The sequence below is a fragment of the Patiria miniata genome, unplaced genomic scaffold, assembly GCF_015706575.1.
Source record: "Patiria miniata isolate m_02_andy unplaced genomic scaffold, ASM1570657v1 HiC_scaffold_5, whole genome shotgun sequence".
Classification (NCBI taxonomy): Eukaryota; Metazoa; Echinodermata; class Asteroidea; order Valvatida; family Asterinidae; genus Patiria; species Patiria miniata.
This window is the reverse complement of record NW_024037072.1, coordinates 14,430,899-14,458,767: the sequence shown is the minus strand read 5'-3', so window position 1 is coordinate 14,458,767 and position 27,869 is coordinate 14,430,899. Positions and strand designations below refer to the sequence as shown.

The 27,869-nt window shown below is 40.7% G+C and overlaps 3 protein-coding genes across 4 annotated transcripts in view; 2 read left to right on the top strand and 1 right to left on the bottom strand.

Moving 5' to 3' along the window:
- Window positions 1-1,462: 1,462 nt before the first annotated feature.
- Window positions 1,463-12,341, bottom strand: LOC119741732 (galactose-1-phosphate uridylyltransferase-like). The gene is made up of 11 exons (XM_038217604.1): window positions 12,136-12,341; window positions 10,184-10,353; window positions 8,722-8,800; window positions 8,573-8,621; window positions 8,308-8,437; window positions 7,647-7,703; window positions 6,548-6,670; window positions 6,288-6,420; window positions 5,342-5,425; window positions 4,516-4,670; window positions 1,463-3,281 (listed from the first exon to the last, which is right to left on the bottom strand). The coding sequence occupies exons 1-11, from the start codon at window positions 12,158-12,160 to the stop codon at window positions 3,222-3,224; spliced, it is 1,065 nt and encodes a 354-aa protein (XP_038073532.1). The 5' UTR covers window positions 12,161-12,341; the 3' UTR covers window positions 1,463-3,221.
- A 1,542-nt stretch (window positions 12,342-13,883) lies between these two features.
- Window positions 13,884-20,095, top strand: LOC119741978 (kelch-like protein 24). Of its 2 annotated transcripts, none has more exons than XM_038217965.1 (3): window positions 13,884-14,203; window positions 17,456-18,866; window positions 19,339-20,095. In XM_038217965.1, the coding sequence occupies exons 2-3, from the start codon at window positions 17,649-17,651 to the stop codon at window positions 19,813-19,815; spliced, it is 1,695 nt and encodes a 564-aa protein (XP_038073893.1). In that variant the 5' UTR covers window positions 13,884-14,203; window positions 17,456-17,648; the 3' UTR covers window positions 19,816-20,095. The 2 variants fall into 2 exon arrangements, with proteins under 2 accessions (XP_038073893.1, XP_038073892.1); XM_038217964.1 differs by having other exon boundaries at window positions 17,101-18,866.
- Window positions 20,096-25,736: 5,641 nt separating this feature from the next.
- The window catches only part of LOC119742206 (tyrosine-protein phosphatase non-receptor type 9-like), a 40,635-nt gene continuing 38,502 nt past the window's right edge, over window positions 25,737-27,869 (top strand). Inside the window, exon 1 of the mRNA XM_038218255.1 lies at window positions 25,737-25,879. Within this exon, the coding sequence (XP_038074183.1) occupies window positions 25,811-25,879 (69 nt within the window). The 5' untranslated portion in view covers window positions 25,737-25,810. The remainder of the gene's footprint in view (window positions 25,880-27,869) is intronic.

Sequence of the window (27,869 nt, the reverse complement as noted above, 5' to 3'; positions counted from 1 at the left end):
TGCTCTGTGCTATGTTGCCAATAAGTGGTATTTATTATTTGTTTTTCTTTTTGGGTTGGGAACAGAATAATGGGATTTCTAGTGTGATAGTTTGCCCACTGCCCATAGTTTTTCTCTTCAGAGCTGTTCGTTCTACATGTATTTGGTCCCAGAATGCAGGCAGGAGTTGAAAGAATCAGGGATATAAAAAAAAGTGGCCTAGCTCTTCACTTGTTCCCCCGACCGTACTTTCCAGAAAGCCACACGCTTTGCTGCCTCTTCACATCCTCTCACAGTCATAGTTCTTATCAATAGGATTCCTGTACCTTTAGGACAATAGCATTCCATGACTTTTCCATGACCAAATTATGAAAATCCATGACGTAGTTCATCAAAATGCAGATCAAGACTGCAAAACTTGTTCCGTGAAAAGTGCTTAACAGAAACAGAAAAACAAAAAGCAATAATTTCTTTCAAAATCCAATTGCTTGTATCAGCGAAATTTGTTGCATTTTGTCGCCAAATCAGATTTCCGATGCTACTAACTTAGTCCTCACAAATTTCCAGGACTTTTCCAGGCTTGGAAATTGAAACAAAATTCTAGGACTTCTCCAGGTCTGTTTCGATTATTGAGGCTAGTACTGGAAAATGTTCCTCTAGTTTTCACCTGGTACTGTTTCTCCTTGGCCCATTTGAGAGAAATGTGAATAGAATTAGATACCTTCTTTCTTTCTCTGTTCTTTCTAATTTGTAGCCCACACTTTTAAGTGGCTTTGGCCTTGTGTTGGGCGGTACCCATAAAACAGCCCTTTTGAGTGCTGTTATCATACACATCATTTTTTTTTGACAAAGATGGCTTCAAAACCCGAGGACTGTACAAGAAAAGCAAGTGTGACTTGAGACTTTCACTTTTTCATTCGAATCCAAAACTGACCGTGGATTGTTGAACACTTTTCTGTCTGACTGTGTAGCATTGAGCTGTCAAGTTTCTGTGAATTATCAGAGTTTAATTACTCTATACGATGAGAACTTTGATCTTTCGTTTCTTTTAATGTCAGTGGAACTGCAACTCCAGTTTCCTGCCTTACTATGAATTCACGTTTCACTTTTATTTTGTCCTAAACCTTGTCCTGAACCTTGTCAGTTTTCATGACTTGCATGTTTAAGCCATTTAGCTTTGAAGTAATCTACTTTGCCCACAAAAAAAATTATCAAGTGTGAGTAACTGTTTGCAAAGTTTTCTGAAAATGGGGGAAAACCCATCAGGTTTCAAAATCAAGATATTTTTTTTTGGGGGGGGGGGAAGTGAAATGTACGATTTTGAAGAACCTTTCTTCGGTTTTACATCACTTTTCTGGCTTCTAGCCACAGCTTCACAATTAACAATGTGAGTACTTATAACTTTCAATGGGTACTATAAACTGTTAAATTTCAAAGAATCAATTTAATACCTAAAGAAGTCCGAATTTCCACAATTTTAATCTCTGGCAAGTGATTTTCTTTATTATCTTCTAGATCAACTATCATTATGTCCTGTTGGAACTGTTCAAATTACAAGGTTTTAGTAATCATATAACCATCTCAATAAGATAATTCGATGGAAAGGTACCTCGATGTCAAGCTGATATTCATCAGTTTCAATTTTTAAAACAGAGCTTTTGAGCATTGAAATAAATAATAACAGTATTACACAAACAGCAATTAAACACCACAATTCTAAATGTTCTAATGCTAGTCCACTTCTACGTTTTTGCAAATAATTGAAGACATTACTGAAGACAATCATTTAATACATGATTCATTACTTTAAGTGCACTTTTTTTCCCACTAAAAGTAATCTTGCTGAGTAATACTCGAGAAAATATAATGCTGAGAAAATATTTGTATAAAGATTTAAAACAACCTTTAATGTATTAATTTTTTTCCTGGAAGGAATGTTGTTCCAAAATATAATTTTATTTTAAGAACCTTAAGTTGTTAATATTTACTGTTAATATAAATATAATATTGACTGTCTGAGGGGTAAACCAGCTTCTTTTGAGTTGCCGATGCAAAATACTGATTGCACAGGAGTCAAAAAAGACTTGATACTATGAAGGTAGGTGGAATTTGACCTACGGTCAGAAAAAACTATATCTTTATAAGCTCTGGCAGGAGTTTCTACATGTTACCTGGAGCACGTTTTGGCGGCCCTTGATCTGGAACATGTTTCTGACGTCACAGCCGTGACCTGAAACATGTTTCCTGTGCACCGCGAAAACGACTGACCCGAAAATTGTTCATAACGTCATGTTACTGCCTACGTGACTGCACACCGTACAACCCAAAAAAAATCACAAGGCGACCGGACATGATTAACAATAACATTCAAAGCAAAAGAGGGAGTTTTTTTTTATAGCGTTTCCCTAAAGTTCTAAAAAGAGTAGGCCTGATATTCTGTATCAATTTTCGTACCAATTGAAGGTAAAAACCCACTATTTAAACCCCATTTATGATAAAAAGTAACGTCGTCTGCTAAGCTTGTTTACCTTTCCGCCATCTTGAAACATAAGTGAACCGACACGAAACTTCGGTTAAACTTTGGTCGAAACAATGACGTTATTTCAGTGTAACCGAAGCGCCAAAACGGCCGCGAACCAGAAACATGTTTACGGTCACAGCGCCAAAACGTGCCCCTGTTTGAGTCTAGGGGCTAAACGTTGCGATAACCCGCCGCAGCGAGAGGGCGCTATCACGACCAACCAATATCACCCACGTACCCGTCAGAACAACGTCTAGGCCAATTGCTATTGGTTGTGTAAGGTGCCTAATGCAGGGCGCAATTCAAAAAATGTAGTTCCGAAGCAAACTCTCAAATTTTTTCCAGTAGTATAAAAGATGCAGCAAGACTTTTGTGCAATTTCACTGGTCAGCTCTTTTGTTGTGAGTAGTATGTATGGGACTGAACATTGACCGTAATTGCCTGCAGAAGTCGTGCATGCGCACTAGTTTCCCCTATTTCTTTTTGGGGGGGGGGGTGGGGGGAGGGAGATTTTAAGAATTGGCCTAGACGTTCTGACGGGTTCGTGGGTGATATTGGTTGGCCGTGATAGCGCCCTCTCTCGGCGGCCGGTTATCGCGATGGCCGGTTATCGCGGTGGCAGGTTATTGCGTATCAAACAATAACAATGTTTAGCCCCTAGACTACACTTGTTTATGCAAGATGATCAGAGCTTATGCACTTGCACTTGTTGATTTTTTTTTCACTTGCTGGCTTTTTCCTTGTAATGGACGTCTGGTAGATTCCGTAGTCTTTCAGCAGCCTTGTGAGAAAAACAATGAACAACAGAACAAAGTTATATTATCTTCGAGTAACCTTGAATCCTCAATCCTGATTGGTCGATCCATGGCAACAAACCGTGCTACATTATCCCATACACAAGTACGGTCCATACCGCACTCCGTGTATCGCGCTACTCAAAGATGTGCACGCCAATCCTGCTACACGTAAGGATAACCGCTGAAAAGAGTGCTTGTTCCAACTTCACTGAATGTCAAGTTTGCTTGAAGATAAATTTGTTGTCCCATGTGCTTTTGGTTAGCACAATTTCTTTCTTTTTTCAATAGCACATCATAGGTTTTCCCGGCCATTTTCAAACGTTTTCGTTTCCAATTCACCCATTCTAATATCCAATTTCGTCCAGCAAAATCAATTAAGTGCACTTTCAATGTTTAATTTTGTCCTTTTTAAGCAAATTAAAACCATGAGCACACATGTTCGCCATGCGTTTGCAATTCTGTCATGTCTACGCTGAACAGTGTTGTTCAGAAAACAAATTTGTCTAATGCCACACAATGTAATCCAAATTGTGATCAATATTATCATACTTCACTGTGACCTCTTCAGTAGAAGACGCACAGGCTACTGATAAGAATAATTTTCCACTGTTTTTATTTCCTTGTTTCTTCATAAAACTAACGTTTGTTTCTTTTGATTTTATCTTCTCAAAAAAACATGTTAGACTTAGTTTTGGGCACATACGGGGAACCAAGTGTCATAGTTTTTGAAATGTCTTTCAATCGAACACTTGTTTGATTCGTTTCAAAATTTTTAAGTAATCTATGGTTTGTTGTTCTTGGTAATCTATACGCTTGTCTTTTGGTAACTGCTCTCTGAGTAAAGCACATCCACTTGGTCTGATAACATGTGAAGGAATGTGCCCAATTGTGCTCGAGAATGCAAGGAGTATGCTTTAGCACGCACCAGACTAATTTATTTAACACAACTTTTAAATTGATTGACATATGACTAATTTGATCTCTGAATACTGTCATACGGCAATAGCTAAGGCGAATTCAATCTGTGTTGACGAATATTTCTTGACCGAATACTTAAATAGGTTGGCCAAACTTTGAAATTGAATTATAAAATTTATTACTAAATTGATTTTACTAAAAGCATGTGAAGTTTTTCTCGGACGAATTTTAATATTAGAATTGGGGAATAGGAATGAAAACAAAAAAACGTCTTAAAATAGCCGGAAAACCTATATTTACCTGCTCTGCAGTCAGATCCCTCTGTGGTTGAGCCATCATCTCATAGCCCACCATGAACTTGCGCACAGTGGCCGACCTGAGCAGAGGGGGGAAGTATGTTGCATGGAGCTGCCAGTGGCTGTTGTCATCAGTGAGCGCCTCCCCTGTGGGCGCACCTGAGGTTGAATGTAAGGTGAGGGGTTGATTTCACTCATTGTCAGAATGGAACGGTCCAGACTAGGCCCTTAGCCCCGCCCACATTTGGTTGGTGTGCATTTCTCACAGTGCGTGTGACTGGGTTTGATTGGCTACCGTGGTCACCTGACCAAACGTCATGATATCATTGGTCAATGCGTGCTGTTTGATTGACAGGCTGGAAGGGTTCACTGGCAGGGCCGGTACATTGCAATGGTTATGCGATAGTTTCTGGCAAACACAGCCCAACATAGAAAAGGTATCAAGGTTTCTATCCTGCCAGTTTTTCCTTTTTATTCAGGCATGCAACTTGAAAGAAAGAAAAAAAGGGGAAACTCCAATCTTTACAAGACTTTGTACAGTGATTTACAATTTTGAATGGCAAAGTGTGAAGTGAAAAAATCAGCTGATCCGAGGAAAAGTTGCAAGCCTGTTTATTGAATTTAGAGTGTGTACAAGTATGTATTTTGCAAAGCTGAAATGGAGTTCTCACAATTCGATCACAAGTCAATCAAGAGGCATCCAATCTCATGTCAATCTCTCTGCTACAACGGCATTCTTTTGTCGTTTTTCATCCCCTGTTCCTAACAACCTTATTTGTGATTCGACTTGTGAATGTTCTTTGAATTTTGATTGAACAATTAATGCTTACCATGCCAACCCATAGAATATGGAAATGATGTTTCAAACAGGTTGTCATATTTAGTGCACAGTCTCTTCATTATATCCGCTAGGCCTGGGGAGATTTAAAAAAAAAAATCAAATATGGATTTTATGAAGAAAACATGAGAATGGAAAGAAAAAAATACACAAACAGTTTGAAGGGGGTCTGAAGGGACTGCAGGTACGGCTCAAAAAAAAAAAAAAAAAAAAAAAAAATTTAACCAGATATATTAAAGGGTCCTTGAGATGACTTTATCTTAGGAATATGTTTTGTGGAACTTTCTACTCCTCTTAAATGTATGAAAACTATTTGGCATTCCTTTTTTGGTTAATTTTATAGAAAAGTGCACTTCTTTAAACATTTAATTGTCCATGTTTTTCAGACAACTGAGGGCGCTGTTCTTGCGATGTCATTTCAGGAAGACACTGTTCAGTTTAGGTGTCTTCTGTTCAAATTGTGAACCCATTGAAAACATTTGTGAGAAAAGTTTGCTCACTGGCTTGCTGCCATGTACTGATACAACAACAAATCACCAAAGAAAAGAAAATTTATCAGCAAAATATCCAAGATTCTGGCAACTTTTGGTGCTAAACATTGCACTTCCTGCCTGAAATGACATCACACATTTGCTCATGAATATAGAAATTGGCATAAACATAAATTCACAAAAAAGGCACCAAAATACACTTGAATACGAAAATTTAAAATAAGGTTAAATGGACACACTGAAAAGGTGCATTTTCAAGGATTAAATTAATTTTTTTTTTTACATAGCATGGCCCTTTAACAATATGTATCAAGTGTTGAAGTATGTTCAAGGTAAGTATTTTTTCTTTAATTTTACTAAATGTGTCAGTTTAAGGATTTTTGATAATTTTCCAATTAAAAAAAGTCTGCAATAAAAAAAACCTGTTGTTTGAGATTTTTTTTTTACCTTCTCGTTCCTTGTCGGTGAGATCTGGCAGCCTGAGTACATGTCGCCGTGGTAACAACATAGTTTCAAACGGCCAAACGGCCCAGTAGGGTACTACTGCTAGCCAAGTGTCATTTTCTACAACCGTTCGTTCCTAAAAAAAAATGAGTGCATGATGTTAAAATAAAAAAAAGGTTGAACAAGAAAGTCATTCAAATTAAGATACATGCACAGGGTCTTGGAAACTTAACAAGGGGAGGAAGTCCACTAATTTAACCCACCTTCTTTTCAGCTTCCATCTTGACATATTCAACCAGCATGGGTATTCCATGAGTCTTGTAGTACTCCCTCTGATTCTTGTCTTTGACCCTTGGTTCATTGGGCATGAACGTGCTGCACCAAACCTAGGGAAATAAACAAAGATTAGGGTCAACTCCCTACTCTGAACCAAAGAAATTAGTTTTCTTTGATTTAAACTATGTCTTGAAATACGTAAATCTGTTAAAGACACAGCACTGCCATATATCAGGCCTCCACTGGTTTTAATTCACTGCCGAAGTCATGATGTCACTCAGAGATCAACACAGTGCAACCATGGTTATTGGTTCATGTGCAATGCAGCGGCCAAACGTGAACACAGCGCTTTGCTATGGCGGTTGTAAACCCAAGTTTTATGATTGACTTGAATCTCCTCTGGGAAGCGAAAATAAGTGCAACTGTGGTTGTAACCGGTGTAGCGACAATCTTCTGCAAAACACTTTACCCGTTTCAGGTACTAATTTGTGAAAATGTTCTATAAAAATTGGATGTAAAATTGCTGTTTGTGATTGTGTGTGTTAAACGTACGTGAAATTTGTCATTACGGAATGCACGCGAACTGTTGTCGAGGAAGTCAGCCTGACCTAAGGAGGAGGTGACATCACACTTCGGCAGTGAATTCGGGCAATTCACAATGCAGTACGCCACCAAGAGTTTGCCATGGAGAGTCCATTTTTCTAGTTTACGGTCGACAAAACATGGCCCATTTGAATGAGTGTCAGTAGACAACTTGAACTAATTTGTTATAGATTGGGGCATAGCGTTCTGCCGCCTCACAAAAAAACACCACATTGTTAAAAAGAAAACAAAAGGGCAAACAGATACTCGAAGCATACCTTTACGAAAATTACTGACTGGAAAAACGAACTTCAAATGTCCCGCGCTGTTAATTTGTTGACCATCTCCCACAATGCACTGGGAAAAATTAACTCCGTGGCAAACTCTTGGTGGTGCACTGCATTGTGAATCGCCCAAATTGAAAACTGCTTATGCATATTCATGATCTAGATTGTAATCTACGCTCTCATTGGTTACATCAACACGATGCACTGAAACACTAACCTGACAGTGTGGGTGGGGATTGGAGCAGCCCATGACAGCTCCTTTGTTCTCAAATACCTGCATGTTAACCAAAGACAAAAGCACAAATTACTTTTGTGCAAATATGAATTGGACAACAACAAAAAACAAGACGAACAGCAGCAAACAGTTAAAAACAGCAAACAACAAGAAAAACAACACCGAAATGGAAACAATACATGCTTCACTTGTTGTCAATTTCTTAGGAGTCATTTATTAAATATCTGAGACAAGTTTATCCGCAATAGGACCATTGTATCGTGTATTATAGTAACAGTATTTAGAACAACTCCGTAAGAATCTTCCGGCAATGAAGTTATCAGCTTTTATACTTACAACTTCACTGCAGAAAGTGTTTGGGTACACATAGTTAAGTTTTTACTTTTTTAATGACTGCCTGCTATTTGTAATGTCAATCAGTGTTGATTTATCATGTCAGTCATGCTGTTCTACAAACATAATGTGCAGGCATCAGCCTTTTTGAAATGGATAAATGTTTAAACGGTTTTTAAAATATTTGCTTAACGTTAACAACATTCAACGTCAAATCGTCCCTATTGGAAACCTATCCCAAATATTCAAGGAGATGATTCTTGACTCTCACAACTGCGGTAGAGCAAACCAATCACATTACCAATCTTACCTGAACCCATGTGAACTTTGACCCCAAGTCAGAGATCATATCTGCCCACTTGTCGACCACGGCCTTAATCTCCACTAGTGACATCAGAGGTAACGTGATGTCAGACCACGGATGAAAGCACATCACCTGACTTTTAATTTAACACAAAATAAGAGAATCTCTTTCAGTCCACTTTCATTTTCTTTTTGTTTTAGTTGGGGCAAGTTTGTAAAGTCTTTTCTTAAACCACAGTATTGAAAAGTTATAAAACACAAAGATTCTTTACCATGTTCCAACTGCAGATTTTGCCTGGAAAAGCGGATGCTCACTTGGCCCTGCAAATTGGGTCAAAAGCATGAATACGTTTAATGTGATCTTTTCAAATACGTAGTCAAATAAAAAATGAGTAAAATGACAACAACAATGTAACCTGACCTGGTTCTGGCGCTCCAGCCTGCAACATCGCTGGGAAGTCATTCTCAAAGACAAAAGTACTTGTATATTCTGGATTCACCTGCAACAGAGGACAAAATAGGATTTCAAAAAGAGATATTTTTTCCCCAAACTCATCAGACATGGATGGTGTGTTCATCTAAAGTCTCCTTCTTTAACCTAGGATGCCAATAATCTTTGATGGGTTTTCTGTCCGAATTCTCCGAGTGTTGCAATCGCGGTTCTGAGTTCAGATCACAAGTACATTGCAAGTCTGGTTGCAAGTAACAGGAGATTGAACAGTAATATTTTAAAGCTTTTGTCACAGTTCATTTGAACAACTTGTGAGTTGACTTAGGACTGGAAGACTTGTGATGACTTGTGATGACTTGTGATGACTTGTGATGACTTGTGATGACGTATGATGACGTGTGATGACTTGTGATGACTTGTGATGACTTGTGACGATGTGTGATGACTTGTGATGACTTGTGATGACTTGTGATGACTTGTGATGACGTGTGATGACGTGTGATGACTTATGATGACGTGTGATGACTTGTGATGATTTGTGATGACTTGTGATGACTTGTGATGACTTGTGATGACTTGTGATGACTTGTGATGTCTTGTGATGACTTGTGATTGACTTGTGATGACTTGTGATGACTTGTGATTGACTTGCAATGACTTGTGATTGACTTGTGATGACTTGTGACCTATCATAAGTACCTAGACTACAAAACTGAATTCCCCGGTATCCAACAGTATGCAGTAAACCAGTGCCACAAAAAAAATCCTTGTCAAGAAGACTGGGACCTTAAGTGCAGAACAAAAGGTGCAAAACAAATTCAGGCCAACTTGAGCACCCTTTATCTGACAAAATTCTCCAAATTTCATGAGGCAAAGACAATTCTTAAGTATTTCACCAGCCAAGTTTGAGGTCTCAATTCAATTTTTAAAGGAGATATTTCTTCAACAATTTGCACCTGAGGGCGATGTAAAGTGATTTCAATTTAAGCCTAAGACTAGACTGGTACATATCCAACTTTTCGAAAAGATTGACCACTCAGTATCACTATGGAGAGAATGTGTTGAAATAGAGACTAGCTACCAGATGTTTCTTTAACACAGTTGGTTGATGCAGTACTAATGGGGTGTTGGACTGGTTGTTTAATGTGCCAGTCTATTTTCTTGAATTGCATGTTTTCAATACCTTAAGTTTTGGGACTCTCATACACAGTTTTGCGAGTCCCAAATGTCCAGACTATTTTCGGACATATGTGAAATGGCTAGCTTGAACAGTGCTGATCCATCAAAACACTTCATGAAAGTATGTACTGGTCAGGATTAATTCTGTATTTTAACAACAAAGTCATTGAATTTATTTAGCAAATGGACTGCCTGACAACTCCTATTCAGATTAAACAGTGGGACATCACGCACTGCTTGAATTCCCACTTACGTCGCCATGTGCTCGTGTGGCCCCGGGGCACAGTGGGTTTTTTGGGTCATGCCGGGGGATGTTTTCATCTGGGATTTTCTCCACCTGTCCCTTCCATGGCCTCTTCATCCGATGCGGGGACACCAGCACCCATTCATCCTTCAGTGGGTTGTAGCGTGTGTGCTGATGCTCTGGGAACACAATCATTTGACATTGTGGTTACTTCAAAGATGTTACAGGGGGGGGGGGGGGGATCAACTCGTGCCCTCGACCTCGTGTGCACGGGCAAATATTTGCCTGCGCCATACAAAAGGGTTGGCCTGATTGTGTCCTTTACTTTAATAGCCGTGATAGAAAGAATGTAGCATCCAGACGCCACTTCTTTTAGTTGTGTACAAAGTCTATGGAGAGTCGAGTGTTACTATCGTCCTGTGCCCCAAATTCGCGCTGCCCAATATTCGCGCAACCAACTTTCTCGGCTTGTATCTTTTTCACAAAACACGGACCAACGTCAAATCACCGTCGTTGATCTATCGTCACATCGCCTTTCTTCTCGATGCAGTTATGCGGAAATCAAAAGCTTTTCCGAGAAGTAATTTGAAAGAAATCAAAGAGAGTGTAAATTATTGCTGTACTGACTAGATACAAAACGTAACATTATTAAATGGCCCAGAAAACTAATAAAAACATTGCTACGAATTTCCAATCATCAGTGTCGCCGTCCAACCCTGAAACGTGAAAGACAACTTCGGTTGACTTTCACTAAACAACAGTGGGCGTAATCAGAATTACGGAGCACGAAATACGACGTGCGCCTTATATCGCATTTTTATTTTACGATGTTTCGCAGAGATGCAGATTTCGGTACCGAGTTGTTTGTTGGAATGAATATGGCTTAAAACATATTTCTGTGGGAATAAGACCTAATTGTAATGTTTAAAGTACCCAAAGAGTAGGCCAATAGTCAATACCTGTTTTTTTTTTTATTGAAATGATGTGTATCATGCAACCATGTGTCGAGGCGGCGCGATCGGATCGGCCACGGTATGGTATGGTCGACCACATGCAGGCGCGCGCCTGTATAATTGATTGATTGATCGCAGGTGTATTAGAATGAGCAATAAATGAGCAACAAATATATTTGTCCATGTACTTAAAAATATAGCCACAGCATACTTAAGTTATATTGCAAATGTTTCTATCATTTTGGGAGAATCTGCATACATTTGTGAAATGTTATGTAATTGGCACATGGTTGATTTTCAGCAAAGCAAAATTCTCGGAACTCTTTCCATGCATAGGCTTTACCTAAGCTTCTTATACTTTCGACAAAAGTATTATTATATTTGTGGATTTAGTTTATTTACCTCAAATTTTCAATTATGATATGATTCTAAATATTTTGCATGCAGTTGTTTTTACCAAAATCAAAAGAAATTCATTTATTTCATATTTAAACAAACGTGTATTTAGTAACAATGTCGGATGGCAAACAAAAGTTAGTTAATCAAACTACATGTAGAGACCAAAGTTGTGCACATAAACTTATCCTTTATTCAACAAACATCGATCCACATTGTTTTAAGAAGTAGGACACAATGGAGACTCCGTAGAATGACGTTTTCCGTTCGTGCGTGAATTATGGGCACGAAACCTTTGTGGCAGCCAATTTGACTCATCTGCAGACGACAACGTTCTTGGTGCTTCCTTGACGTTCGATATTGTTCAAATTATTTTTCCATGTAGTTTATTAGTCATTCTTACAATACTATACTATAGTCCATTACTGTGTAGGATTTAGTTTTTGCAAGAAAAAATCGGTCAAAGTACTTAGTGCGCGAAAAATGGTCACACGAGGATACTCTACGCCACGGACGTCCGTGACTCCGTGGCAGTGCGTGGGCGTGGCCAATGCGCTAACAGTAACACTGATCAACAATAAATTATCACGAAACCAGTGACAAAATCTTTACCTTTTGGATCGAAGGCTTCTGCCATATTGCTTTCGCGATCTGCACTTAAAACACAATATACTCAAGCAAGTGGGATCACTGCAAGTAATAAATTCAGGCAAATGATTGTCTTTATCACTTATCAGATGAACCGACAGGTTTATCACACATTCGAAGGAGAGACAAATTCTGCAGGTAGGCTAGTCTGGCTGCTTTTTAGAACCAACCAGGAATACGTTGGTAGCTATTGGAATTCAGACTGAAAATGTTTTGAAACTAGAGAGGGCGCTATTTTAAAAGTGGTAATGTGAACACTGAATGTGAAGTGGAAAATTAGTTGATTGGAAAATTAAAAATTGAGGGAACATTGGTTCTGGCTTTCCGTTCTCTTACGATTTTTTTCAACTTTGGGTTGGCTTGTAATATAAGGTCGATTAAACGTACCACTGTACAACATGTGCACAATTTGATGACTGCAATTTATGTGTGCCAAAGTCATAACGATTCAGCATTATAAAGGCTAATAATTCTTGTCAACATGAAAACCAAAGAGTGTTGTATCCACGCGTCAGTTTACACAGTGCATGCAGGATAATAAGCCAAAGAGCCCACGGAACGTGAATAAATAAGTCTGAGACATAACACTGAGTTGGTGTTGTGCCATAGCAAATGGCAAAAAAAAGCCTTGCCTCCTAGCAATTTCTCACTCGTAATTCGCGTCACAGGAAAAACCAAACGAAAGGAGAATTCCCTTACATAAAAAAACAAGTTCAGGGACGTACCTTTAAAAAAAAAGTACCTTTTTTCCCTTAACGAAATATCTAATGTGTATCTTTTCTTTAAGCAAAAACAAATATTTGTTTATTCTGATTTTGGGCGGCTGAAAAAGATCTTTCATTTTACGCACCAATGACCCCCCCCCCATGCGAGGGCAAAATTATTTGAATTTTGGAAAGAAATTCAACAACTAAACGCGTTGGTGGATATTTTTTGTTTGGTGCTTCATTCAAAAAATGCTTTAAAAATAGCCATTGACAAAAAGGTTTTTTTCGAGGGAAAACTCCGTCGAAAAATAGCGCGGGGAATGCATCTTTAAATTAATAGTAGGTATGTTGATGCATCTTGGAGTGGCAGTCACATGACAAGCAAAATTGATCAACAATTATATTATTATTAATTTCTCGTATGTATGAAACCGAGGAGTCCTCAAAAGCCAAGCCAATGTAGCTTGCAAGCCTGAAGAAACCTGTAGAGAGAAGACTATGAGAAAAAAAAATTAAGTTTGAGAGAGCTGGGAGGAAAACACCAGATGAATATAATATACCGGGGAAAAGCCACGAAATCAGGTGGGGAATGAAAACCCAATCCACATTGTGGCCCGGCAAGGCGGGATTCAAACCCGGGTTACGTAGTGGAAGGCGAAGAAAGTACCGCTACGCCAACCTGACCACCCCCCCCCCCCCGTAACTTCGCAGCTGATTGGAATGAATTGGCATTTAAGCACCAAAATTAATAAAGAGAGGGCAAAAGGCCAAGGTTTTCCCTCAAATGCTGCTCAGATTGGGCTCTTACTGCCTTAGGGTATAGCAGTGACTTTGCATTTGCACGCAAAGCGAAGTTAGGATACGAAATAAATAGGCCCATAGGCCTAACTTGAAAATATACATAGGCCGCAAGTCCAATACAGCGCTGATCGTTTTTCGTCACGCCTGACTGAGCAAGACGTATACCTGTCTGCGCTATCGATGCCTTCGTATTTTTTTTATGTACGCGTAGTTGAATTATGAACCGCCTTTGATAAACACACGGTACAGGTGGACCATTAATGAATGCATGACCGCGTTTGAATGGGTCCGTTTGTGTAGACTATTGGATCAGTCAAACTGTCATGCGAAACCATTTATTTATCGGCCACGGCATCACGAAAAATTCAAGTACAGTTTGCCAAAATTTAACAGCTTCTTCTGTCGATACGGTCCCTCCGAGGCCGAGTATCACCCGTTATCCACGGAGCCCAGTCTCATGGTCGGCTTCGCAAAGACTTGGTTGAATGCAATGCGGCTATGATGCGAAACCATTCGGCAACAAGGTAGGCCTAGTATTTTTAGCAATTAATCGGTCTGGCTCGCCGCTGCGCCTCCGCATAACACGGAAGCGGAGACACGATTCAGCTGGTTCTTGCTTTGTTTACAAATATAACACTGTGTTGTGTTTTTTCCTTCTGATATTTATAACAACATATTATTCACAGTGCAACAAATTCTCACGGACCTCGGATTTGAGTTTGTCACGAGATCTCGAAGAATAAAATAGTAACTTCATTTGCCCAAGGCTGATCGACCTGCACTGTAATTATTCATGGACATATTCATGTTGTTTTATTACATTTTGAAAGTTTGTATCAGTCTTTTTTTACATCACATTCCTGGCAAACAATTGCAATGAATTTAAAGCTGTTTCACCATTAATTATGATAATTTTATGCGGTTGTTGTTGATATGATACATGGCCGTCCTCAACCTTGAGTTGCCTAGCCTTGACCAAGGCTATCAGTTGTTCCCATATGAGCTTGTTCCCGCTACCGCACACGGCGCGCGCAGCAACACAATGTTGTACTATACCGTTAGCCCCAACGACCCTTGCGTGTGCTTTGTGTTCATGTACGTACGCCCCACACTCACTTCCGCAAACAGCCGTACAGTAAGTCGAGGCAGAAGATAGCCTTGACGCAACAGTGTATGCTGAATATGATAATTAGTTCGCGCTATGGTAAATAGTCTTCTCTCATTGGATAACGGCTGACAAAAATATGAATATTTATTAAATTGCATAATACGACCAAAGGTTTATAAACCAGACGGCCTGTGGTAACAATAATTATTGTAAAACACCCCCTTAAAATCTTAAATAATAGTAGAATAATATTTATAAAGTTACACATAGTTTGGGTCGAAAATGAAATGAAAAGGATGAAAAATTAGACCTTCAAAAAACGGCAAACGGTACAAAACCGCACGCCGGCAAAAACGACGTCAACATGCACAGAGGCCACGTTGGGGCCGTCCACTGTAGGCACCGGCCCGGCTGGCGCCATGCAGTGAGACACGCTGCGCTTTCACGTTCAGCGGCCAAAAAAGCGCTCACACTATTGAGTATGTATCTACCGCTGACTTTTTTTGGGGGGAGGGGTATCTCTCCTTCAGCAAACTTATTCTGTAAGACTTATTTTAACTTGTATGAACAACTTATAAGTTATATGTCGTATGTACGACTAATATATCGACAGGGTACGACATATTTTCGACAGGGTACGACTAATATCATCGACAGGTTACGACATATATGTCGACAGGGTATGACATATCAAACATATGACATAATGTCGACAGGTGCCGGTACGACATATATGTCGTGCATAAGTCGAGTCGACAGGGTACGATATATGTCGCATACGACAAAGTCGTATATATAAGTACGACTTAATATCTCGTGTGTACAAAATATGAATTGTAACTCGTATGTTCGACTTGTTTGTCGATTATGTCGTACATACAACATATCTTGTGAGAACGACTTGTATCTCGTACGATTTACATCTACGACTTACATGTCGTACGTATGTCGTAGGTACGACATACGATTCATACGTACGCGTTAAAATACATGTGTCGTACGTATGAGATGTACATGTATGTTGCACATGGTACAAATTCAGGGAGAGTTTTTTTTTTTCACCATGTACCTGACAGTTTCGTATATTTCCATCCCAAAGTCAATAGCTCGTTTCTTGTACTTAATTCATACGGGTGCTTATAGATACGAGTTAACCTGCATTCGATTAAATGGGTACAATTTGACCTGGGTCCGAGTTGACCTATTCCCTACATTCGCTGTCCGGCAGAATAGCACGGGCAGGTAGCGGCGTGATAATGTACGCTGTTGCACCGACAAAATGTCGGCGGACGGTCTTGAACTGTCCAATTCGCAATACATTGGAAATATATCATTTTGAACAATTGTTCACTCATATAGCGGCATATTTTATTTGTTTGTAATAAAACTGGAGAAATGGTTTAAAATGGGACCATGGTTTGAGTGAACATACATGTACGTGGTGATAGCCTTGGTCAAGGCTATGAGTTGCCTCAAACACAATACAGCGCAGCGCGCACACTGTTGACGTTATTATAACAATGTACAATTATGGCCTTTTCATCCAACGTATCTTAATTTATTAAATAAAATGGTTTAATATGGCTATATGTATCCCGAAGTCCGTTCTTTTGTAAATTACTGTCATATTTTCCATTTTAACATTGATGCTTACCATATACAGAGGGGCGACGACGATTTTTTTAATTTGGTGATGGGGGGGGGGGGGGGGGGTTGGCGGGAATGTGTTTTTATCTCTAAAAAAGAAAAGAAAAAGAGGTCAGAACTGTCACGACATGTAAAATAAAACTATCGCCCTCATCTGCCCGGTACTCAATGAAGGCGACAGCAAAAAAAATAATTAAAATTTACCCAAACACAAAGAGTTGGTCCCAATACTTACAAGGTAGTGCTTGTCCTAGCTGTTTCTTTCAGATATCGATCAAAACAAATCGATCAGTGTCTGAGTTAAACAAAAAATACACAAGGTCCTTTCAGTGACACAACGTGGCCATTGACAATTGTTCTTTATGTACAGTATAGCAAAAACCAGGTCATCTAGTCGTAGTCGAAAATTAAATTTTGAAAGCAGAAATTATTGTGTCTGTAAACCGTCAGCGGCCAAAGAATATAGTGCATTCCCTCCCCGCTTTAGAAGGTCGACGAAAGTTGGTTGTCAGTATTGAACGGTACAGACAGTATTGTGACTGAGTTTCATGCAGCAGGCTATCTCGTCGTGGTTAAAAATTCAATTTCGCAAACAAAATTGTTTTATGTCCGTAAACAGCGACCAAAGAATAATAATATAGTGCATTGCATTCCCTCCCTTTAAAGGTAGTCGTGAGTTCGTTGTCAGTTGACCCACAAGAGACAGTATTGTGACTGAGTTTATGCACGGAGGAAGGAAAACATGGTGTTGTCACATGGAACGTTTTTGTTGCGAACACAAAAAAAAGAACTGTATTCTTTCCAGTCTGTACTTTTATGCTTTCATCGATGCTTGATCGATGGGACCTAACCGTGAACCCGCTATACACCAAGCATTGAGTATGCACCAACCGTGACGTTTTACAGATCCATAAAGCCCAAGTAAACAGCACTTGCACCTGAATCGGGCTTTGATTTGCATACAAACATAACATTACAAGGCTTTATAGCAGTAACGTTTCTGTTGATTTGCACATTTCAGACGTAGGCCTACGTATACACCAGCGACGACTTTGCAGGCTCTCACATGTTGGACCCTGTCTCAGATAAACGGTCGATAAAACTAGAAATATTATTTGCCTCCCAAACACATGCAGCTCAGCCTATTGAACCCAGTTGATTGCATTACGAGTAGGCTATTCATTTGAGTAACATTACAGAAGAGCCTAGCCACCATGCGAGTACTGACAGACGCTCAGACGAGCAGCACGGAAGATGCCGTTGATTTCCACAATGTGGCCCATCCTGAGAAACTCCTGGCCGCGCTGAAAGACCAGCGGCTGGACCGTCGATTTACCGACGTCGTCTTGCGAGTTGAAGATAAGGAGTACCACTGCCACAGGAATGTTCTGACGGCCTCCAGTGCCTACTTCAGGAGCATGTTTCTCAACGACATGAAGGAGAGTCGGGAGAGAATGGTTGTCATCAAAGGAGTTACTTCAACCAGCATGGAGTTGGTCTTGGATTATGCGTATTCGTCTAGAGTGAGCATCACGCCTAGTATCGTGCAGGGTCTTCTGAGCGCTGCGGACCTACTGCAGATAATTCCGGTGAGGAAAGCGTGTGAGTCGTTTCTGAAGGATCGTATCCACGCTTCCAACTGTCTTGGAATCTACTTGCTAGCTGAGCAGCATTCTTGCAAGGAGCTCTCACACGAGGCCTGGTCCTATGCCCTGGATAACTTTCCCCGGGTCTGCTGCTATGGAGAAATCCTGAAGCAATCCCTGGCGATCTTGGTCAAGTATTTTTCAAGCGACGAGCTTGTAGTTGAGTCGGAGGAGGACGTGTGCGAAACCATGCTGAAGTGGACGCTGGCCGACATGAGCCAGCGGCATAGCCATCTGCACGTTTTGCTTACTCACCTACGCTCCCACCTGCTGCCTCGGAAGTATCTCACGGAGAGAGTCCTCACCAACGAAATCATCACTGGGGCCATCGACACCAACAAACTATTGAGTTCCTATTACGGTGGCAGCGAGATTTTTGTCTCGGGTAGGCTGAACAGAAGACAGACTCGTTCCCGTAAAGTCATCGTCATTGTGGGTGGCGTAGGGCCGGCAAACACCAAGCTCAGAGATCTGAAATACTACGACCCTGTCGACCGACGGTGGGGCACTCTGACCCTGCTCCCGGCCTCAGCAGAGTCCGTGAGCGGCGTGGAGGTAGTCAACAACGACATCTATGTCACGGGCTTCAGGGGGGATGTCTCGGTATTCAAGACGACCAGCGGCCGGTGGGAGACCCTGACATCTCCGGAGATTGAGGCGGGAACCAGACAGAGAAGGGTAGCGGCCATACTAGATGGCTTCATCTACCTTGTAGGCGGTTATGACGGTACGGCAAGGTTGGCAAGAGTGGACAGATTCGACACGAGGACCAAGACATGGCAAGAGGTTGGTACATGTATATCATTTTTTAAGTTATTGCCCCTCACCGTTTTAGTTTGCACCAGGTCGTCAAAATGTCGCACAAATTGGACGCTTCTTTTGGTACAAATGTATTTTTTTGAAATAGGGTTTTGCCCTTCACCAACGTAGTATTAATAAACAATAAGCACTGTATGTCTCAGTGCTAATATTAATACGACGTCGGTGAAGGGCAAAACTCTATCATATAAAATATTTATCCCCCCGACGCAAAATACCATCGTCTGGTACAAGGTACATGTATAATTATCTCCAAAAATGGTTTGATGTTTACCATTAAAAGAGATATTGGGACGCAACAAAGCATGGACTTCATTTCTTTCTCACATCAAGAAAGATTATGATTGACTTTCTAAACTATGACAAACGACTTCCAGGTATCCCTCAGTTTTTAAAACTTCTCTTATCAAACTGGTTGTTCTAATTTGCTGTTTCACAGGTGACATCTCTACCAGAAGCTGTCAGCTCGCCCGCCGCCGTCTCGCACGGCGGCAAGCTCTACGTTTTCGGTGGAGCTCTCTCGGACGAGGTGGCCACCGACCGCGTGCGGTGCTACGACCCAGGATCCAACCGTTGGTTCCCCCGGGCACCGATGCCTCACGCTCTGTCAGGGATCGCGGCCCGGGTCCTGGGGGACCGTATCTACATCGTGGGGTGTTTGTCTCAAATCGTACACCGGTACGACCCGATCTCTGATACCTGGAGCCAGGTGACTAGTATGCGACGCACGCGGGCGCTATGCTCGGCCGCAGTCTGTGACGATAAGTTGTACGTGAACGGAGGAGAGGACCAACCCAACAGTTTGACGGATTCCATGGAGTGCTACGACCCCGTGGCAAACCGATGGACGCCGTGCTACGGACTTCCCTATCCAGTCAAACTACACAGCTGTGTTGCGATCATCAAAAGACTTTAAACGATCGATATTGACCATTCACTTCACTATGAACCTGTTTGAAAAAAAATGAGCATGATCACCAACACAATCTTAACCAAGTTCAAAAGAAACCAAACATTGTTTACGCCAAGTGACAACTTGGGAACCGCCAACATAGTGTGGATATCGCAATTGATGGAGCACTGGAACGGCAATCCGGAGGTCGCAGGTTCAAACCCCGTTGGATTGAGGGATGGTTGGGTGCCACCGCCTCTCGTCTTATCGATTTAATTACTTTGACATTTATACTGAATTTTTTTTTTTAACAACATGCGATACTCCAAAGACAGATGCATTGCAGATGGTATTTGATTTCTGTATTATGTGTTATCATCTCGGCCATCTGTGCCGAATTTAGCTTTGTGAAGTGGACTCGATAAGAAGAAGTCATCTATCTTTGAAAAATCTCAAATCCGCCTTGAAATTCCATTTGTTTCTATTTTCACGTTCACGTTGCGCAAGAGTAGGAAGTGTACCATAATACAATGTGACTGTGAAACCGAGTTCAGAAAGATTTTGGCTGTTTTTTTTTTGGCTGGTACCAAATGACGTGAAAATTGTTGATGTAAGTTGCTTGAAAGATATTTAGAAGAGTTTGGACAGTAAATTCATGCGTCTGTTGTTATTCAAACATTATTATTGAATAGTAAATTGAAATGCATGTTTTCGAAAAGTACAGAACTTGGGTGAACATGCTTGAAGGGGGAAACTTTTTGCAACTCGTATTATAATTATTTATAAGAGTTGAAATATTTTAATAATTTCTTAGTAAATACTTGTATTTAAGAACAAACCAACATTTTACGGAGTGTACTTTAGTGTCGTGAAACAACGTGATTTGATCACGTTATTTGATTGAATTAAGTATCCAAAAACACACAATGAATTTATGTGTATAATAATATTGTTTATGTGTATTATTCCATCCGTTTCCCAATTTGCCGATAGTCTGTTCTGCACGGGTGACCCCAAAAAGTTGTGCAAGCAGATTTCTCAAAAAGTATAACATAAGCATTTTATTTTGATGGAGCATATTTATTATACTCTTGTGTATAATTAGTGAAAACGTCATGTAAACCCATTCATACAAACCAGAGCTCACATTGCATTGGAAATCGCTCAACCGGCACTTTGCAATGGGTCTTTTCATTAACTGTGTAAATCACATTGGGACGGGTGAAAAACACATTGCCATTTCTATAATCTGTTGCATCTCTTGTTTGCATGAATGAATTTCCGTCAAAGTTTTCCGCGGTGATTTATACACAAGAGTACCATACAATACAGGGCGAGTCTAAAAAAACGAAACCCAAATGTTTGGACCATTGTTTTAGGGAAGTTCTGCATGTAGCATTTTCAAAATCTAGGATATGAAAGCCAAATTCATAAGCTTTCTTTTAGTACAAGATTCATTCAAATCACTCATGTACTTTTCAAGTTACGGAATTTTAAACGCAACCACCGTTTTAAGGTTCTGTCCATGGATCGCAAAAAAGTTCAGCGTTCTTTCAGCAAAACGAAAACAAATCACATAGGGATGTGTGTGAATTGTTTTACGATTTGCTGAAAGAGCGCACACCTTTTTGGTGATCCGTGGACAGAACCTTAAAAGGTTGGTTGTGTTTAAAATGCCATAACTTAAAAAGGACATGAGTGATTTGAATGATTTTTATACTAAAAGACAGCTTATGAATTGGGCTTTTATATACTAGATTTTGAAAGTGCTACATGCAGACCTTCAATAAAACAATAGTCCCGACATTTGGGTTTCTTTCTTTTTTTGGACTCACCCTGTATACATGTACTCCATCAACATGAAATGCTGATGTTTGATACTTTTTGAGGAATTTAAAGATGTCTGCTTGCACAACTTTTTGTGGGTCTCCCTGCAGCTGAAAGCCGTTGAGACTTAAGTGTGTCATCAGTGAGACAGTCGAAGGAAAGCTGAACACCGGAAAAAACAGGCCCGTAGCCAGCCTAATCTAAGTCCTTTTGAATTTACCTACATGTATTTTTAAAACAAAAAAACCTGGACCTTTCTTATTATTTTTTTTAATTGAAATGTGAACGACCAATAACGCAAGTATAAACCTGCCTACAGGCATGGGCTAGTTAAAGTGCTTGTACTTGGAAATTTAATTTAATTTCGAAAGCAATGAAGCCTAATTAAAGGGACAGTTGACAAGAACGGACACAATTCTAAATACTTAGAAGACTCTCAATAAACTTAGGGAGTTTTGAAAGTATTTTATTAGAATGATTCTCCAATCTACATCTGGCAAAACGTGTATATCATCATTCTACTGCTCCGTATAGCGCTGCAACAACGGCGTCTTCAGGGCTTACTTTATTTCCAACCTCGTTACCAGTGCGGGTAGTGGTGGGAGTGTACTGCTTGACACCTTGCAGTGGTGTAGCAAGGTCATTTTTTAGTGGGGGGGGGGGGTAAAAATCTCTTAAAAAGGGCACTGGGCACGTCCGTGCTCAAATTAATGTAGACACGTTTTTTTTCCTCCGGACACTTGACCTCCGTAAAATCAAATGTTGGGGGGGGGGGGGGGGGAGGTACCATCTGTCGATGGGGGCGTACTTCAAAGCCGACGATTACGCCCATGACGGACAATCTATGGTGCTGTTAAGATCGATACATGGTCGAAATTAAAAAACAAAAAGGCACAAGTAAAACAGCCGATGGGTTCAGAAAAAGGGCAATATTGTGCAGAAAACGGGCACTTGCCCCTACGCCCTGGGCCAGGAACGAGGTTGCCGCTGCAACTCCCACAGACAACATGAACGCACACAGCGCCCTACGGTTGACGCAATTGCGCTTGTCATTTGCCCACTCCATCCAGTTGAAAGGGGTGAAGGTTCTACATGAAGACAAGAGATTCACTAGAAACTAGGAACTCGACGTCTCTAGAAAGCAGAGGGTCGTGGGTTCGAGTCCCACCCGATTGATTTTTTTTCTCACTTTCACTCCCGAGGGTTGCACGCTGAGTGTGCAGTGTTTATACGTCGGTGAAGGGCAAACATCTAATTAGATTTACATCACCCGACGCAAATTCATCTTATGATAATGTGGTACCCGCTATAGCTGCTATCAGAGTCGAACCAACCACTAAATGTAAATGGTCCGTGAACCAACCGATCCTGCAAGCTCGCTGGTCGATTGGTAAGACTTCCGCACTAGAAAGCAGGAGGTCGTGGGTTCGAGTCCCACCCGAGTGACCTTTTTCCAACTTTCACTCGGGTAATAATACAACACACTGACGCAGTGTTTATACGTCGGCGAAGGGCAAAACCTAATATTGATTCACATCACTGTAGTTGACTATAACAATGGTGTGACGTCATTATTCTTTGCTCTTGAATAAACATAACTTTCACAAGGAAACTATCCATTCAGGATGTCTGCTGCAGAAAAATGCATCCATTTCCCTGCTACCCCCCCCCCCCCCCCCCCGGGACGCGAATCCCCTCCCCCCCCCCCCCCCCGACATCCGTTTCCCATCTTCTGATTGATCCATTACATGCATATCTAATGCCTTGTTCGGCCCCCAAAAAAGTCTCCGGTTTCTGGTATGCGCGCGCGTCGCCGTAGCCATGCGCGTCGGCAAAATGAAAAAGTTTTTTTTTCAATGAAAGATGATGTCTCAAAACCGCCAAACTCACTGGTTTGACTGGAATCCTGCTGCTGCACAATTTTAATGTGTTTTTAGATTGGGTTATGGTCGAGAATAAGCTTTATGTGGCCTCTCTGGACTCCCATATATTTGCACTACGTTTAGTCGGGCACCATTTGCAGTCATCAGCCGACATTTGAAGCAAAAAAAATCAGGTAAAAAAAAAAAAAAGCAAGCTCCATACCAGAAACCGGAGACTTTTTTTTGGGGGGGGGGGGGCCTTCTCCAACATAAACCAAAGATAGGCTTTACATCTTGTGAGAGAGGTTCTTTCCTCACTTTAGTTATTTAAGGTAACATGAGAAGAAGTGAAAAACGCTCACTATGAGACTCGAACTCGATTTCACCTGCGCCCTGACCACCTATCCGAAGTTTTTTTTTTTAATATTAAACCCGAACGACTTCAGGACTACCCTGATGGCCATCATGAATATCGTCACCGACACCACGAAGTAACACCCATCTACATACCAGTAACAACTGGCAATCGAAGAAAACGGCAACTAAAGTTGAACGCCTACTAAAACAACACTTTTCGTCAAAACGACTGAGTATTTTCAGTTGGGTTTCTCGTTGTGGACACTTGATGAATTGAATTTATTAAATCTGCTGTTTTTCACCCGTTTGTGTATTAAATAAACAAGAAATAAAAGAAAAAAGATGAGTGTTAGTTCGTGAAACCGAAAAGGCTGCGAAACTGTAAATTTTCGTTTTCACGAAGTAACACTAATCAATGTATTCAACACGAGGAAAGTGCAACTTCACGTCAGCACGCGCGCGCACAACTTATTACAAGAAGAGTGTTACTTCGTGAAAACGTTTTTGCTCACTTATGAGCAGAGTGTGCGCCATGCATTGCAATGGTAAATCGAACTCGAGTGTTACTTCGTGAAAACGAAAATTGCCACTTTTGCGCAACAGTTGCCATGGATACTTAGCGTAATTATTAAAGTAAAGCTCTTGAAGCTTTGAAACTTCGTGCAATGGTAGACCTTGATGAATAATGTTTAAAAATCCAAAAAACTGAAAATCGAAAAAAATATGGTTTAACACGTGACGGTAGACTGTTACTTCGTGGTGTCGGTGACGATATGTATAACGCAGCGAGAGGGCCCTCTTTTTATATTGTCCAATCTCGTTTGGGAAAAAAATTTCGCTTGCGCCCTGACCACCTATCCGAAGTTTTTGTTGTTGTAATATTAAACCCGAAAGACTTTTATTTTAAATTTGGAAAAAAAAGTAGAAAGAAATGCTCTGCACATCTGCCAAGTTTATGGAATTGGTGTGAAAGTGAGCAACACAAAATATCAGGGGAAAAACCAAAGCACACCCCCCAAAAACAGAACACCCCCCCCCCAATATTACACTCATGGGTCGGGGATCAATTCGAAAAAAAGGAAAGGCGTGGCGGTGATATCGGGAAACAATGTCGGGGTAGGGCGTGGCGGATGTTGCCTCCCACTCGAAAATTAAAGGAAATGGAAATAATGCCAGTGATTTCGTACCTTCTTTTTAATCATTCGTATTAAAGATGGAATTTTGCGTCGGGATGATGTAAATCAAACTAGCTTTTTTGCCCTTCACACCGACGTATAAACACTGTATACTGAGTGACAGTTGGAAAAAAATCACTCGGGTGGGACTCGCGGGTTCGGAGGTCGTGGGTTCGAGTCCTACCCAAGTGATTTTCCACCTTTCACTCGGGAGGTAACACAGTGAGTATACAGTGTTTATACGTTGGTGAAGGGCAAATCCCGACCTCTGATGATTGCATGATAATTATGAAATCGGCTTGTCAGAATCGGGTAAATAAAACATGCGAGTGAAGTTCAGTCCCATCTTTATTTTCTGTTTTGCATGTGAAGCCCGCCCTCTGGCATAACCCCGCCCCCAACCTTCCTACTTTTTTTTGGGGGGGGGGGGGTGAATTAACAATTCTAGGGACAAAGGACATTGTTAAAAATAACTAACTCAATTAAGTTTCAAAATTACGTCACTGCAAGAATTCCTAATTATATACTGAAAGGATTTGAATCTGAAATTGAATGATTTGAACTACACTACTGAGGAATGAAAGTTATAATTATGATACTTAGCCTAATTAAGTTTTTTTGGGGGAAAGTGCGATACCACTTCCTAATTTTTGTGGACCGCAAACCGCAAAATTCCAAGCAAACTGCACCGCGTCAGATGATCATACCGCCCCCACCCACTTCGCATAGCAAGTTTTCACTCATCTTTCGCCTAGCTTTTCATTTTCTTGGAAAATTAAATTCCACGGCCAATTACGCATGCGCATTGGATGTCAGCACGGGTACGGCGGCATCATGGCGGCTGTCCTGAAGGCAGACGAAGAGAAAGTAAGTAGAAAATCGGCGACTTTTCCCGCTTTCCAGACCTTTTTTGGTTGTGTTTGTGTGAGGGATACTGTCTGTGGGTTTAATATCTTGTTGCAACTAAACGACTGGTGCCAAGTGAAGTCAAATTTTTCCTGAATTATAGGATAGGAAGTGGTTACATTACACTTACAGAAATATTGTGAAATCAGTGCCAGTGGCTAGCAATGGGCAGTGCACAGTCTTACATTTACAATACATGGTCCATTTTTAACGTGACTTTTACTTTAGGACGTGTGGACGTGTAATATATATATATGGAGAGTCAAGAAAATTGTCATAACTATTTCCTAACAAAATTGGAAATATTTCTCAGACTCAGTCCCAGATTCATCATCATTGTTGCAATGACCATGACTGACCTTTATTGAGATGATTATTATAAGATGGAATTTTGCGCCGGGGTGATATAAATCACCCCGACGATCCAGTTAGCTCTGTGGTCGAGTGGTAAGACATCTACACTAGAATTAGAAAGCAGGCATGGCAGGAGGTCGTGGGTTCGAGTCCCACCCGAGTGATTTTTTCCAACTTTCACTCGGGAGGTAACACACTGAGTATAAAGTGTTTAAACGTCGGTGAAGGGCAAAACCTAATTTGATATATAATATAGTAGTTTTCTTAGTTCCAGATTTTTCCTAGTTCCGGATCACTTCAAGAAAAAACCCACCTTTTTTGGATTAGTCTCCAATCAATTTTTTTCTGACGAAGTGCATTTTGAAAAGGAAAATGTAAGCTTCATGATACACAAAGATCTTTTCGATAAAATTAGAAGAGGAATTTTGGCCAGATTTCCGAGTTGCACTTTGACATGTTTGGACAGTTTGTAGAAAATTTGCTACGAATGACCGTATGTTTTTGCCTACATGTAGTTCCGGATTGCGTGTGCACTTTCGACCCAACTACACGCGAACTAATTGATAGTGTGTGACGTATTCTGTGCTGTGTCAAATGTTTTCGGTCCGTGCGTGAGTTCATGCCGTTGCGCTGCAGACGAACATTTCAAAATCATTTACGTTTTTCTCTTTTTAGAATTTGCTGGAATTCTCTTGAATGAACTATTTTTTTAAAATTAAATAATACTTTATCAGAAATGTACTTGATTTGGGGTTTTTCTGGAAGAAAATTGATTTTCTCGCCTGATTTTTTTTCTCATGCGAAGCAGGGTTTGATCGATTTGGAACTGATTGAACTGATCCAGAACTACATGTACATGTAGAAAAAAGGGCATCTGTACTTTTGGCGTTGTAAAGTCAAATTAAAAGGAGCTTAAATTTGGAAAATTATTGTGCAGTATCTCCATCACTCAAGGTAAACTTGTTAATCAATGTCACTTGAATTCGTGGAGTAGTTGAGCTGAAAGCTGTCAGAATGATGTTTGCTATCCGGAACTAGGAAAACGACTGTATGAAGAAAAAAGTGACGTCAGGTTGCAACATTTTTCCCCATGCAGTATGGGGTGGTCATAGCCCTATAAATGTGGCCGTCGCACTGGACTACCGGTACCTCCGTACATGTAGGAAAGATTCCCATATCTGGCCATGACTTGTCACCCGGTGCACAAACTGTATGAATCGATCCGGATGGTGCAAGAAATGGTGAACAAAATCCCCTTTCTGTACCGAGCAATATGGAGAAATCTGGTTCCCTGTCCCCATTGTCCTTCTGACTGCAATATTAGGGGGCCGGGAAACAGTCTTGCCAGGAGCCATGCACAAGTCAATCGCAGCCGATCTCCGATATGTGCATGTAACTTCTGCATGTTGCTGGGTACAGAAAGGGTTTTTTTTTTCATCATTTTTTGCACCATCAGGATTGAGTTGTTCCGTTTTTGGTATTGCATTTTGAACATGTATGAGTACATGTACATGTATGTCAAGAGGTACCCGACGTTAATCTTGGGGTAACATTTTTAGCAGCCGCACCAAAAATCCAACTCAGTATTCTCAGCCGT

Excerpts from the sequence above, each read along its gene's own strand:
- LOC119741732 (XM_038217604.1), bottom strand. The coding sequence starts at position 12,160 with ATGGCAGAAGCCTTCGATCCAAAAG. Across the intron at positions 8,622-8,721 it reads GGCTGGAGCGCCAGAACCAG|GGCCAAGTGAGCATCCGCTT; the intron begins GTCAGGTTACAT and ends CCCAATTTGCAG. Across the intron at positions 6,421-6,547 it reads AGATGGAAGCTGAAAAGAAG|GAACGAACGGTTGTAGAAAA; the intron begins GTGGGTTAAATT and ends ATTTTTTTTTAG.
- LOC119741978 (XM_038217965.1), top strand. The coding sequence starts at position 17,649 with ATGCGAGTACTGACAGACGCTCAGACGAGCAGCACGGAAGATGCCGTT. Across the intron at positions 18,867-19,338 it reads GGACCAAGACATGGCAAGAG|GTGACATCTCTACCAGAAGC; the intron begins GTTGGTACATGT and ends GCTGTTTCACAG.